We start from the raw sequence: 13,849 nt of genomic DNA on the forward strand, positions 1-13,849 counted from the left end.
CTAATGTATTGGACAATTGGCTGGCAAGAACCGAAAGCCCTCACCAGGCGATGTAATAAAGCTTATGTGTCAATGAAGGCACTTTATTGTGTCGCCTGACGAGGACTTTTGTTTCTTGCCAACCAATTGTCCAATACATTAGCATGTTCAGTGTAGTTACTATGAATATTTATCTATATAAATAAAAATGTTATATTTTGCTCTTTTTTATTGAGCACTCTTAATAATCTTATCTTAATTCATAAGTTTAGCTTGAAATATATCTATAAAAGTGTGTGTGTGTGTGTGTGTGTGTGTGTCTACATTTCCTTAGCAAATAAATGTCAATTTTCAGTCTTACAGACTCGAGATTTGACATAAGGGGTATTGAGATTTGGGAAAATTTTTTAATCGGTTTTCAGCCAGAAATTTGGCTGTCAAGAGGTCAAAGTTCAACGATTTCACCTTTGAAAACTCTTCCAAACTTCATCAATTTTCGGTTTAAACACTTGAAATTTTAGATGTAGGTTCCTTGGACATGGACTAAACTAACTTGATTTGAGCCCAAAACAATAAAGTTAAAGGGTCAAAGTTTTAAAAAATTTGACCTCACTTAATTTTTGGTCTAAACATTTGAAATTTTACATAAAGTGTATTCAGACAAAGGGCAAGCTTTTTAATCGGTTTTTGGCCAAGAATTTGTCTACCAAGTGGTCAAAGTTCAAAAGATTTGACCTTTGCAGTCTCTAGCAAACTATTCAGCAAATTCTGGGTCTAAACATTTGAAATTTTACATAAAAGGGTATTCAGACATGCAGCAAGCTTTTTAATCATTTTGGATGAAAATTTGGTTGCCAAGAAGTCAAAGTTGAAAGAGTTGACCTTTGCAGACTCTACCAAAATCCTCTGCCAATTTTGGATCCAAACACTTGAAATTTTAGATGTAGGTTACCCGGATAAGAGTCAAACTTTTTAATATATATATATATATATATATATATATATGCACATAAAGTTATGAACAGTACATAGGGCAAGAGCAAAGATGGGCTGAACTGCTAGTATATATATATATATACACACACACACACACACACACACACACCTCTTCAGGCATGGGATTAGTGTGTGTTACAAATTCTAATTTAATGTTTACATTGAGGAAAAAAGAAATCTAATTCATTTCACATGAGTCACATATGATTTTCCTAATTGGAACATTTGAAGAAAAAAAAAAGTATTTCAGTGTTTTAAGACTATATGGATCTTGAATTTATAGTTAATTTGATAGAGAAAAAAAAAAAAGGAAAAAGACAGTGGTTTTGTGTACAAATAAACAATCTGAATTTTTTTTTATAACAAGCAAGTCACCTCTTATCAAGGCCTGAAGGTCACTCTAGGATGAAGGTTAATGAGTGTACAGTGGTTATCAGGACAACAGCATAGTAATCGTTAGTGGTGGAAACAGGGTAAAAATTGATTATTTAGGGTACAGCTTAACAGGAGATTGTTTACATTGGACTTGAAGACAACCATAGTGTAGTGAGCTGGAAAGTAGGCTAGCGGATCAGAGTTCCACGGGTGAGCAGTTCTAGGAAAGGAGCTTTGGTCATGAAATTTGTGTTTGGATTTAGACATAGATAGAGAGTGGGGGAAATTGTTGATAGTCATTGTAGCTAAACAAGTGTTTTTTGTAAAAGTGTGGCAGGGGGAGGACCATAGATTGAAGCTCAGATGAGCTCTTATGAAAATAATGATGGCTTGCAACATCTCTTTTGTGGTAAAGAGGTTGAAGGAAAGAGAAAAGGGGTATCACCTGTTAGGTTTCAAAGTCAGTTTTGAACTTTGTCAAAGCAGTACAAGGTTTGACGACATAAATACACCGTAGGTAAGTGAAAATATAACAATGACCATGCACACTCAAATTCTTTAGTCATGGTCGTATTCCCATGTTTTTTGGACGCATCCTACCGTTACACAATAGGTTTCACTAAAACAGGTAAACTGCTTATTTTATTTGAATTTATATTAGCTCTGCATATATTTATATATACTGAGCACTTTTTAAGGTTTTGTAATTTTGCAGTTCTCTAAATAAGATTTTCTAAAAAATATCCTTTTATAAAGGAAAATATGTTGACATTGCCAAGGCTGCTGTAAAGAAAATGGACTCTGTCCGCCATGCAAGAAAAATACTCACAACTAACAGCATCTCATCTCTAGAAAGCTACAATTCGTCCATGTTGTTGCCACATATGGGCCAGTGCATGAATCAATACTCTTTTGGACAGGGTCCCAAAAATATAATAGATCTCGTCAATCAAGCTCTAATCTGTTTCATCCCTTGGCTTGTTTTGCAATTATTTTAACGGAATCTGCTCAGATGGACTCTTAGTGATGCCCTCTCAACATAGACCCCCACCCCCTCAACTAACCAGACAGGCAGCAAAATCCCATGCCTACACTGTAGAGGTCTCCTGATGCTGAAGATCATCCTACTTTGAAAGTTTTTTTCCCTTGGACTGATAGACTTTGGAATTCCTTCTTATATGTTGTTACTGTTATGAGTTTGTTGTTTGTTTGTTTTTTTTTTGTTTTTTTTTTTGTTTTTTTTGTTTTTTTTTTTTTGGGGGGGGGGGGTATACTACTTGTTGTTACTGTTAGAAGCAATTTCATGGAGTGAGAGGGGGTGATCCATGCCCCTGTATGTTACTGCTGAAAGCAACTCCATAAATTTAGAGGGGGAGGGGGGGGGGGTCATCCCAAATGTTACCATTACAGAAAATATAAAATTAGTGCTTCCAAGGAACCTCAAGCAATCTTGGGCTCATTGCTGGGCAGTAAATCGAATTAAAAGAGCAAGGTAGTGTTAATTCCTGATTATAACAAGTGATTATAAAAAAAAAATCAACTAAAAGAACTGGCATGTTACCATCTGGAGAATTACATATTTTAAAGAACAGCTGTCCTGTCTACTGTTCTATATAAAGTGAAAACGTGCAATAGTTACTGTATTGGAGTGAAAAGGTTCCATCCCCATGGCTATATATGTGACCTTGCAACGTGGTCTTACACGACCTTAACCCCTGATCGCGGCCCAGTTATGATCTGCACCCTGGTCGGTACAGTTATGATATGTCGACTGAGCAACCAGGTCTGCCAACCGTTAGTACGTCGCGTCACCCAGTGAGTTCTTCGTTAAGGCGTTGGGGATTCTTCTCGGATGCTCGGTCCTCAAGGCCTGTTCTCCGTGGATCGTCTAGTTATTCTGGGTGTTCGTTGATGGATACGGTGTCACAAATGGCAAATAAAGAAATATACACATATAGGGATCAACGCACATCAGCAACAAAACTCCGGAGGTTGGTTAATATAATATATATTTCGGAAATTCATAAAAGAAGTATTTACAGCATATACATATAGTTGACAATTAATTCAAGCAAGCAGTTAGTTCTACAACTGAGCTTCTGTTGTTGAAATACCTGGTCGGTATCATGGACTTTGCGTAATTCTCATTAAGTGATCGACACGTTATAAGCGTTGAGTTATCAGGCAACAAGCGAGGGGGAGAGAGAGGAGAGGTGATTCTGCCGAGACTTAGCTCTCTTTGACTCTGATTCCGGACTCTCTCTTCTTCTTACTTAATCTCTGATTTTTCATTTCTTTTATAATACAATTATGGAATGATGACGACACCCATGTTCGTCATCGACCAATCAAATTGCTTGATTATAATTCGACGGGGCCTTTTCTCATTGGTTGATTATACTTCGACAGGGCCCTTTTTCATTGGTCCATTTCCAAAATTGGATTGACTCCTCCCTTAACGCCCAACTTACACGTTGTATTATTTAACTCCTCCCTGGCTTACTAATGGAATTTTTCCATACCCAGTAAATCACGCGATTTTATTTGTTTTAAAATTATCTATTGATCTCATTTTTCGCTTTGATAATTCAAAGGAATTTTAGTTTATCTTTGAATTAAGTTCTGGTTGTCGGCCATTCTATTATATCAGACATTTTGTTTACGTCAAAAGACCAAGAATGCATTTGTCGCTTTGAACTTATCGGACAACACATTTTCCCATCCAAGCAAAAGTATTTCATAACTTCAATTTTCGTTCGACCTGATTCACCAAATGACAATTCTCGATACGTCATATTATTGTTTTGAAATTTCGGACAATTCATTTTTTTCCTATTCTTTGTTCTAAAACATAATGCCGAGTCACTGCGTGTGTTTCTCTCAGATCAAAAACAACCCGACTTTTCAATTGTCAGACTCACAGGTCAACTTGGCTCATAGTTTTGCCAATTGCGGGTGTGAAATCTCCAACCCTCCGGCTCCTGCATAACTATGATTTCGACCATTGTAGATCAAACGCCTGTGTATTTTGGCTAAAATATTTTATGCATTCTTTTTCGCTTTTGAAGTCTAGAATGTGATTTAACCTCTCGCTACAAAGGCACTCTTGCCGCCGCCATCTCAACAACAGACTTAGCTCAGAATTTATTCACAAAAAAAAATTAATAATAATTTTTATTCCTTCAACCCGATCATCGTCCGGGAACAAAAAATTACTTTTAACCAAAAGAAACGTCACATCAACCCTACAGGTCTGATGTGGCCTCTCTTTAGTGTTACATATAAACCTCCATCTTGTATCCTGTTTTCACAGCAATGTTCTCGTTTACATACTACACATGTCTAGTCTAGTATTTAATCCATAGCTGGAAGGAGAATACATAAGATCCATACATTCCCTTCCAAAACTTCCTTTGTTTTGTCCTTTAGTCCTCGCATGCTATGAGTGATGTTTCTGACCAAGGAGAAAGGATTGCTGTTCTCCAAGTGAAAATCTATCCCTATAAATCTTATCGTTAGCAAGTCTTTGACCTTGGTGGGTTTTTTTAGCTTATTACACCAATATTTTTGTCTGGAGCAATTACCATTAATATATATTACATATACATATATAATTATTATTTTTTATTACCTATATACACTAGAGTTTCATCCTTTTGGGAATCATCAGTGCAGGGTGTCACGATTACCATCGGTCAGGAGATTCGGACCCGGCAACGAGATTATAAACACACTGATAATGATCAAACCATTTCTTAAGTGACCTTAGCTTTAATGGAAGTCTTCTAGTTTTGGTCTGAAGTGAAAATCAGTTCTAAAACTTATCAAGGGAAGAGCTTGCTTTAAGAGACAGTCATTGAAGTATGTTTTTTTTTACCCCCTTACATCAAGAGGCTTCATGTCTTGTTTAGAGGAATTTGCTTAAAAAAAAAAGAAAAAAAAAGAAAAAAAAAAAGAAAATGAAATAGTAAAAAACTGATGCAATAGTCCCAAAAGAACTTGAATCTGGCATGCTAAACCCACAGCCAGCACCTGTAACCACTACACAAGATCACTTCTTTTGGCAAAGATATACACTGCACAATGTCATTTTTATTTTTTTTCATTATCACTGTATTCCTCCCTAAAACTGCACTTTTATATACTTTCCTATAAATGAGAGGAAATTACCTACATTGACTATAAAAACAATTAAATCTAAGATAGATGACAAAAAAGGTCTACATACCGCCACCAGCACCCCCTTCATCTAAAAAAGCAAGAAAAAAAGCACATTAATCAAAAACAGTCAAAATTAGGCTAATGGGAATATAAGAAACAAAGCATGAATTTATTATCGATACATACTAGCTCTATCAAACCATCCGTGTGTTGCTGGAATGAAGTAATTTTTCATTTAATTTTTTTTTTGTACATTTTTTTTTTTTTTAAACTTATACAAAAAATAACATTTTAATTATAAAGACAAGTCCATATTTATCTCCCTTCCACAGTGGGGAAATGTGACACAAGCTCAGGAAAGTAATTTTAAAGATAACACCATAGAAGAGCACTCTGGACTACAAAAAAAAATCCCCGGTAGGAGTGCCAGGAGTGCCGAGGCAATTAGCAATAAACTAACCTCCTTCTCAAAGGGTGAGAAGTCAAAGCCCGGGAGGGTTGACCTCTTAGAACTGCACTGGACTATGCGAACCATACCTTAGTAAAAAGAAAACAAGCCATCTCAACAAATTGCCTAGACTCTGGTGGATTGGGGGAGGTGGGGGGATAAAGTCTCTGGATGTGTAAAGGAGAAGTCTGTTTATATTATTTAATTAAAAATACAAGTTATTTCCCTTGATAATTTTGAATATTCTTGGTTGTAACGGAAAAATGACTACATTTTTTCATTTTCTTTTTTCTTAACAGGCTGTAACAAAATGTTACAGTATAAATAACATGGTACAACAATTCAATGCCTCCGTTCAATCTCAAGAGACAATGGACACCTCTGTAAGGGTAGCTGCGCATGTAACTGAAGCAAGGGTTGCGCAATCTCCAATCACACCTCTCCTGAATTGGTACTGCTCGAGTCTAATGGCAAGGAGAAGCTCAAGACTGACTGGAAACAATGCCAAGATAAGCAGAAAGCACATACAGCATCTGGAATTTCCTATCCCAAATAGTCACCCACTTTAATAACTGACCAGGCTCAACATTGCTTAACTTTGGTGATCCGACAGGAACCGATGTGTTATCGTGATTATGTCAGTACAACAATAACAATTAAAAATTTGCTAGTCAAAATCAAAGTCAGCTTAAATGCTACTTAGGACCAACTTCTATAATATCAAAAGATAACATACATTAGATTTGTAGAATAGGAAAAGACAAATGTCTAAGAAATTTATTGATTATCTTCATTAGTATGACTGAAAAAAAGGGGTTAGTATTCTGAAGAGTTCCTGTGTAGAGACATTGATGAATGGTTAGTAGGGCTATGACAACAGCATATTCTTTTCCTTGTTTTGATTCTTGATTATCCATTGATATCTTATGTTTTTATGTAGTGTGATGTGGTTCTCGGTTGATTATGTCTGTGTTGGATCTATATTTGAGAGTCAAAACAATGAAAAGAATATGCTGTTGTCATAGCCCTAATGATTAGACAGACCTGTGAGAGAAACTTCATGGATACATGTTGAAGTTAATAGAAGCGCGTGTGCATATATGGACGGGGACAAAAGATTAAAGTCCAGTGCGAGAAGGAAAGTTCATGTGTTGACGTTATTGTTTGGCGGTAGCCATGATCGATTCTTTGTCTTCTTGTCTTAGTCAAACCCTAGGCCCAAAGGTTCAGGTGAAAAAGAACTTGGGGATTGGTCCGTGCCACGAAGAGAGAGAGACAGACAGACAGAGAAAGTTGTTGGTTTAACCTTTATGTACTTTGTTCAGCTCACCAGAGAGATGGCATCTGATTGGGCAAGCCAGAAAGGAAGTTGAGCACTACAACCAATCAGCAATGATGTTATAAAATAAACATTCAAAGTCTTAAGCCACGAGTATTTGCTGCTGTTGCTGCTACAGATTACAAGAATAAATATATACATAACTTTTATCCACCTCAAACAAGGCATATTTCCACTTGGACATAAGGGGCTATCATGTGAGACCATGCTTACAAAGCACTATATAGGGAGTTGAGCAGCAAGATGTCTGTTTAAACAAATTAAATTTTTTTTTTAATTGAACATAAAAATGACTTCATTGCATTCCAGGCAAGGCAAAGTAGATACATTTAAATTTCTGCAAGTTAGTATAGTCAGGGAAATGGTGGGAATTCCAAAATGTAGCAGTTCGAAAGAAACTATTATTAAGTAAATCATATGTAGATATTTTTTTTTAATTGAATAAAAAAAATGTTGATATCTTAAAGTATCAGAAATCAGCCTGATTTAGAGTTCAAAAATGGGTAAAAATAAAATTTCCATTAATTTTAACATGATATCTACTTAATTTTTATTTTGATAAATTTTATAGAAAAAAAAAGGGCTTTGATTGATTGTTGTACAACATAACCTTTTTTGGTTTATTTAATACTCAATCCAATAATTTTAGAAAGTTTTTATTCTTCGGTTCTTAACCCTTCCAATCCTACAAAGCCGATATATCAGCTCTAGCAACATAGCTAAAAAGACGGCACAGCCGATATTTCAGCCTTCTAATAACATGTTATGAAATAATTTTGATAATCACCTGTTCTCTTTTTGGCTAATTATTGCTTAATTGGATCAGGGTCTAAAGGATTAATATCAAATAATATTTATTCATGGTGTTTAGTTTGATTGCTTTGTAGAGGAAAATTGTTCTTGTTTTTTATCTTGCAAAACATGGTTGAGTTTTACGAACGGAAAGGAAAAATATTAACATCAATGGTGCATTTTAGGTCAGGAAGCGGATATCTTCAGACAGCCTGAACTGGTAGCACCAGAAATGGGGCTTGTGCTAGTAAATGAGTGCAGAAAGTTGAACTGCACAATTTTACAAATTAACTAAAAATAATCATCATATTCCGTTTAACATTGCTTTTACTTGTCAGCATATGTTAGATGGCTTGAAGAAATTGACTTCCAAACTGAGTTATCTCTGGCCAGTTTTATTTTTATCACATCCTGTTTTCCTTCGCCATCCTCTTTAAGCTAAACTTGCTACCTAACCGCTCTACATGATTCTACATCAAAAACTCTCATCCATTCTTTAAATGTGGTCATATTATCAAAGTTCCCTGTTTTGAAATATCTAGTCTCTTTTTATTATCATTTTGATAAACTTCAAATATGATCAAAATTTAATCTTTTGTACAATTCCTTATCTCATGTCATTAATATTTTTTTCCATGTGACTTCAATTTGGGTTAGTATTTTCAGTTATGGAGGATTTATTTTTTTATGTTGGTGTTTTTTTAAATTTGGTGTGTGTAATATTGTGTAATTCTATGCATATGATGATAGTTCCAGCTTAAAGGAAAAAATGGTGTCTCACACACACAAAAAAAAAAAAAAAAAAAAAAAAAAGTCAAAAACTTTAATGAATGAAATTTTTATACTATTGTGTTTTCATTTGATTTTGGGGATTTTTTTTTTTTTCATGGTCCACAAAGTTTTATATTGATTTACAGTAAAACCCTGGGTTACGGCATTAATCTGTTCCAGGATTGGGATCATAAGTTGAAAATCGCCATATGGTGGAGCCTAAGCAAAATTTTATAGGGTACATATTAAAAATTAGTAACCAAATACAGTACAGTATATAATACACATGTACATAATCAAATAACATAAATAACAACGTAAGGTGAGGCAACTACCATAACCAGGGTCCGGAAAAAGCACTGTATCTTACATTGTAACCTGAAGAAAATGTATCCCGGGGTTCTATTGTACTATTAAAAGAAAATTCTAGCCTGAGATTCAATATGTTAGCTGTTGAAATCAAGCATGGTGGATTAGAGTACTTGGAAAAGCTCAGTTGTAAAAGTGACATTCTTCTGAAGGTTAAAGGTTCAATCCTCAGTGTGGGTAACCGAAAATACAATTGTGAATTACTTATCCAATTATGGCTGACTGAACAAGATCATGCTACCCCTATGAATTAAATAAAAGGTTCACTGAATTAGGGAACATGCTTACAATGGCACAAAGTAGGGAGTCGAGTAGCGAGATGTTTATTTACATTACATTTAAATTTCTACATGTTAGTACAGTCGATGAAGCAGGAAACAGAGGGAATTCCAAAGTCTAGCAGTCCAAGGAAAGAAACTTTTAGAGTAGAAGGTTCTCTGGCATGAAGGAATCTATAGTGAAGGAGTGTAATTTTGCTGCTTGTCAGGTTAGCTGGGGGTATTTATGTCAAGGGGGCACCTGTGCTACCAGTTTGTTTAAGCAGATATCATTGAAATACCTGTAGAACAAGCACAGGGATTCAGTATTACAGCGATGGGATAAGGTTGGTTGGTTGTTTTTGTTTTACAGCATATCAACCTTTTTCAGGTTATTTAATGCCGAATCTAGTTATTTTGAGGAACAATTTTTAATGGAGTATATTTGGGGGTTTTTAAGTCGGATTCTATTTAACCCATAGTTGGGACCCTAACAGGTACTACCACTCCGGGTCAGAGTGAACCTGGGAGCAATGGCAATTAAAGGGTGGCTCCACACTCCCCAAGGCCCGCAAGGTGGGGTCTCACCCATCAGATGGGATAAGGGTTGGAGCTTGTTTGACAGGACGGAACCTATTAAATGGGACACTTTTTTTAACCCTGTCCAATAAAGAGACTAGTGGTTAATACACCAGCCAATATTTGGCAACAATCTTTTATGCATGGGTGAATGGTGGCTTTGTAGAGATATAAGGTTTTTTTCTAGTAGAGTAGAGGGAGTCCACCTTCTTTGCAGGAAGTCAAAAGATGAACTATGAGCTAAAGTGTTATTATCCCTGGTAATTTTAATAGCATTGAATGTTAACATGTATTTACATTTCTATTCCACTACGAGCTTGCCTGGATCCATATTGTTGGTCAGAAAGAAGTTTAGTGTTTATGAGTTGAACGATCGACTAGTACCTGATTCATTAATTTAGAAAATTTAGCGAAAAGAGGAAGATTTAATAGGACAATAATTCAAAGTTCTTTCACCAGAATTCTTGAATACTAGTATCAGGTCATTTTTTAGCTGTCAAAGAAGCAAAGCATTTATTGCAGAATTAGAAAAAAAAAAAACGGGTTAGCACAGCAGAGCATTTGTTTTATTATTATAGCAGACCTATACGTCTTGGAGGTGTTTAGTTTTTGGTGTTTTTTATGATATCACAGACATGAGAAGAGGTGATTATCAGATCAAGCATGGCTTCTGTTTGCAAAAGGAAATTATGGAGAGTGGTTTGTAGTGTTTTAGATGGAGTTAGAGGTAAATTGCTGAATAAGCAGTCTAGCTTTCTCAGCCGACATCATAGGGAAGGGGGGGGGGGTCTGTTGATTGCTCATTATTCACTACACTATTATAAACTTTCTGATTGTCAGAGTCTAGATGTTGCTCCCTAGTCAAGGGGATGCCTGAATCCTTACAGCAAAGTGGGAGGTATCCAGTCATGTCAAAGCAGTTGGAGAGGATTGAGGAGTGTTAGTTTCTCTTAGTGCTAGGATATCTGGAGAGTTTACTTGCAGAAATAATTATACTTGGTTTAGATTAGTTCTAAATTCTTGTATAGTTTGTTTTTTTAGATGACAAACTTTAAATTGACAACTATTTTCTTTAATTGAAGATTTGGCAATTCATCATGGTTTCAACAGGATGGAGCCACATGCCGCACAGCACACAATATGATCTATTTACCAAGAAAAACATTTGATGAATGATTAATTTCAAGAAATAGACCTGTCAACTGGTTACTTCGTTCATGTGATTTAACCCCATTAGATAATTTTCTTTGGGGATATGTAAAGTCTCATGTCTACGCTGATAAATCAAACACAATAGACCCCCTGGAAGACAACATTCAATGCATTATTACCAAAATATAGCCTAATTTAATGCATAGAGTTGTGAAAATTGGACCTCTATATTACACCATATACATGCAAGCTGCGAGGGATCATATGCTCGAAATTTAATTTAAATTATAAATGCAAAAATTTATTTTTGGAATAAACCACAAATTTGTATAATAAAAATATTTTTCTGTGATTTATTTTAATTTACAGTTTGCTGCCTCTGACAAAAAATTAAATAAACACCCTTTATATTTGTGAATGCAAACCTCAAGAGAGACAAATTGATTGACTGTACAAAGCTCTTTTCTATGTGCGATATGGTGCTATAGCTATACCAATATTATACCACTGATGATAGAGAAGCTGCTCTTAGATCTACACAAGAGTTAGGACGGCTGAAAATGAGCAATAAAACATCAAGAAACCACTGTAAGAGTATAATAGCCACAACCAAGGTAAGGTATACTTAGATGAATATGAATTACATCACATCACAGAAATTAGGGACTCACGATCTGAAAAATCTATGATCGCTTGGTGAGCAATGGGAAGTCAACAATTCCCCCAGTATCTAACCACCATGAAAGAGCTTCCACACAATGAATAAGGCTAAACTGTTTGTCCACTTCCTACTTTTCAACTATGGATAGAAATTGCATAATATCATCGGTCCATCACCTTTTCCCATGTCGTAGCTATCAAAACAATCTCAACACCTCTAAAGCATATCGACTAGATATTAGGTTGAGAAGAAAGTTCTTGTGGAATTTTTAATTTGGATTTCAAATGGTGTATTTTTAAATAAGATTTTGTCATAATACTTTTACTGTGTGCATCATTTTAAAGAGTTTTTCGCTCTATCTAATCCTTTAAATTACAATCTTTTTAAAACAATTATGTATTTTTTTCAAAACATTGAATACAAGATGGGAAAAAAAAGCAAATTTGCACAAGTTTATTTCAATTCAAACTAGATTCAAAAGCTGCTGAAACCGTTTGCGATATCAACAAAGCTTTTGGCCTAAAGACCACTACTGAACACATAGCACAATGGTGGTTTCAGAAATTTTGTGGTGGCAGCAAGAGTCTTGAAGATGATGAGTGCAGTGGTTGGCTATCGGATGTTAACAATGATCAGTTAAGAGCCTTAGTCAAAGCCAATCCACGCACAACTGTTCGAGAACTTGCTTAGACATGACATATACGATTTCCAACCATTTGAGAGAAATTGGAAAAACAAAAAACTTGATAAATGGGTGCCTCACGAATTGAATGACAACCAAAAGAAACGCTGTTATGAAGTGTCATCTTCGCTTCTTTTACACAACAGGATTCTTTATGACAACTAGTGACGCTCAGCTCAGTAGTTAGACACAGATGAAGCTCCACGATACTTCCCGAAGCCAGAGTTGCATCAAAAGAAAGTCATGCTGTTTGGTTGTCTGCAACCCATCTCATCTATTAGTTTTTTGAATGCAGGTGAAAACATAGCAGGGAAGTACTGTCAACAGATGGATGAAATGCATCAGAAACTTCGACAACACCCAGCATTAAACAAAAACGGCCTAATTCTCCTCCACGACAATGCCTGCTGACTCTGCAGAAGTTGAATGAATTGGACTATGAAACTGCCTCATCCACCACACTCTCTAGACCTCACCTACCGACTATCACTTTTTCAAGCATCTTGGCAATTTTCTGCTTGAGAAATGCTTCAACAAACTAAGCGCTATCAAAAACACCTTCATCAATTTCATCGCCACCAGAACATAAGATTTTTACGTTACTGGCATAAATACACTTGTTTGCTGCTGGCAAAAGTGTATTGATTCTGATAGTACTTATTTCGATCCATAAATTTTTGTTTGAGCCGAGATATGTTCATCTGTATTCAAAATTTAAAAACCACAAGAACTTTGTCAACCTGATATTATCCCTGCTATAGTTATAAAGAAATGCTTTATATACAACTTTATAATGCCTAGCAGATTCTTGCTTTCCTGATAACTAGATAACTGCATCTGATATCAGTTCTCAATAACTTTGACAAAAAAAACTGACCTGCAAAATTGTTCTGCTCTTTGTTAAAATCTTTTCCATCAATCTAATGCTAGTTAATCATCTTAAAAACACTAAGCCTTTCTCTGACCAACAGTTCGGATTTGGGCAATCCCAATGAGATTTCAAAATTTTTTTTTTATATTTCATAATTAGTATTATTTCACTTAATCGGACTAGTATTCTTGTCTTATTATATTCAGAACATTCTGGCCAATGTAAACTCAGACTTTCTTCAAGTGCATCTTTTAGAAGTCAAACAGAACACTTTATTAAATCCAGCTGGACATATGGACTGGTGGTCAGCTTTACTATTTATGTACGACAAATTAAGGTACAACAAATGTACGACAAAACAACTCCTGATGCTCTATTCGTAATGTTTAGGCATGACAAATTGTTCCAGCTGTTTTG

General features: G+C 35.5%; 1 protein-coding gene across 3 annotated transcripts in view; it reads right to left on the bottom strand.

Annotated features, from left to right (window-relative positions):
* Window positions 1-13,849, bottom strand: part of LOC145254845 (E3 ubiquitin-protein ligase MARCHF6-like) — a 114,946-nt gene that overhangs the window by 79,366 nt on the left and 21,731 nt on the right. For 2 of the 3 annotated variants that reach the window (XM_080113682.1, XM_080113683.1), the window contains exon 2: window positions 5,579-5,599. The exons of the other annotated variant lie outside the window; for it this stretch is intronic. In XM_080113682.1, coding sequence (XP_079969808.1) covers window positions 5,579-5,599 — 21 coding nt within the window. The remainder of the gene's footprint in view (window positions 1-5,578; window positions 5,600-13,849) is intronic. 3 annotated transcript variants of the gene reach the window in all.

Source organism: Euprymna scolopes, chromosome 30 (genome assembly GCF_053919585.1).
Source record: "Euprymna scolopes isolate OS-2025 chromosome 30, ASM5391958v1, whole genome shotgun sequence".
Classification (NCBI taxonomy): Eukaryota; Metazoa; Mollusca; class Cephalopoda; order Sepiida; family Sepiolidae; genus Euprymna; species Euprymna scolopes.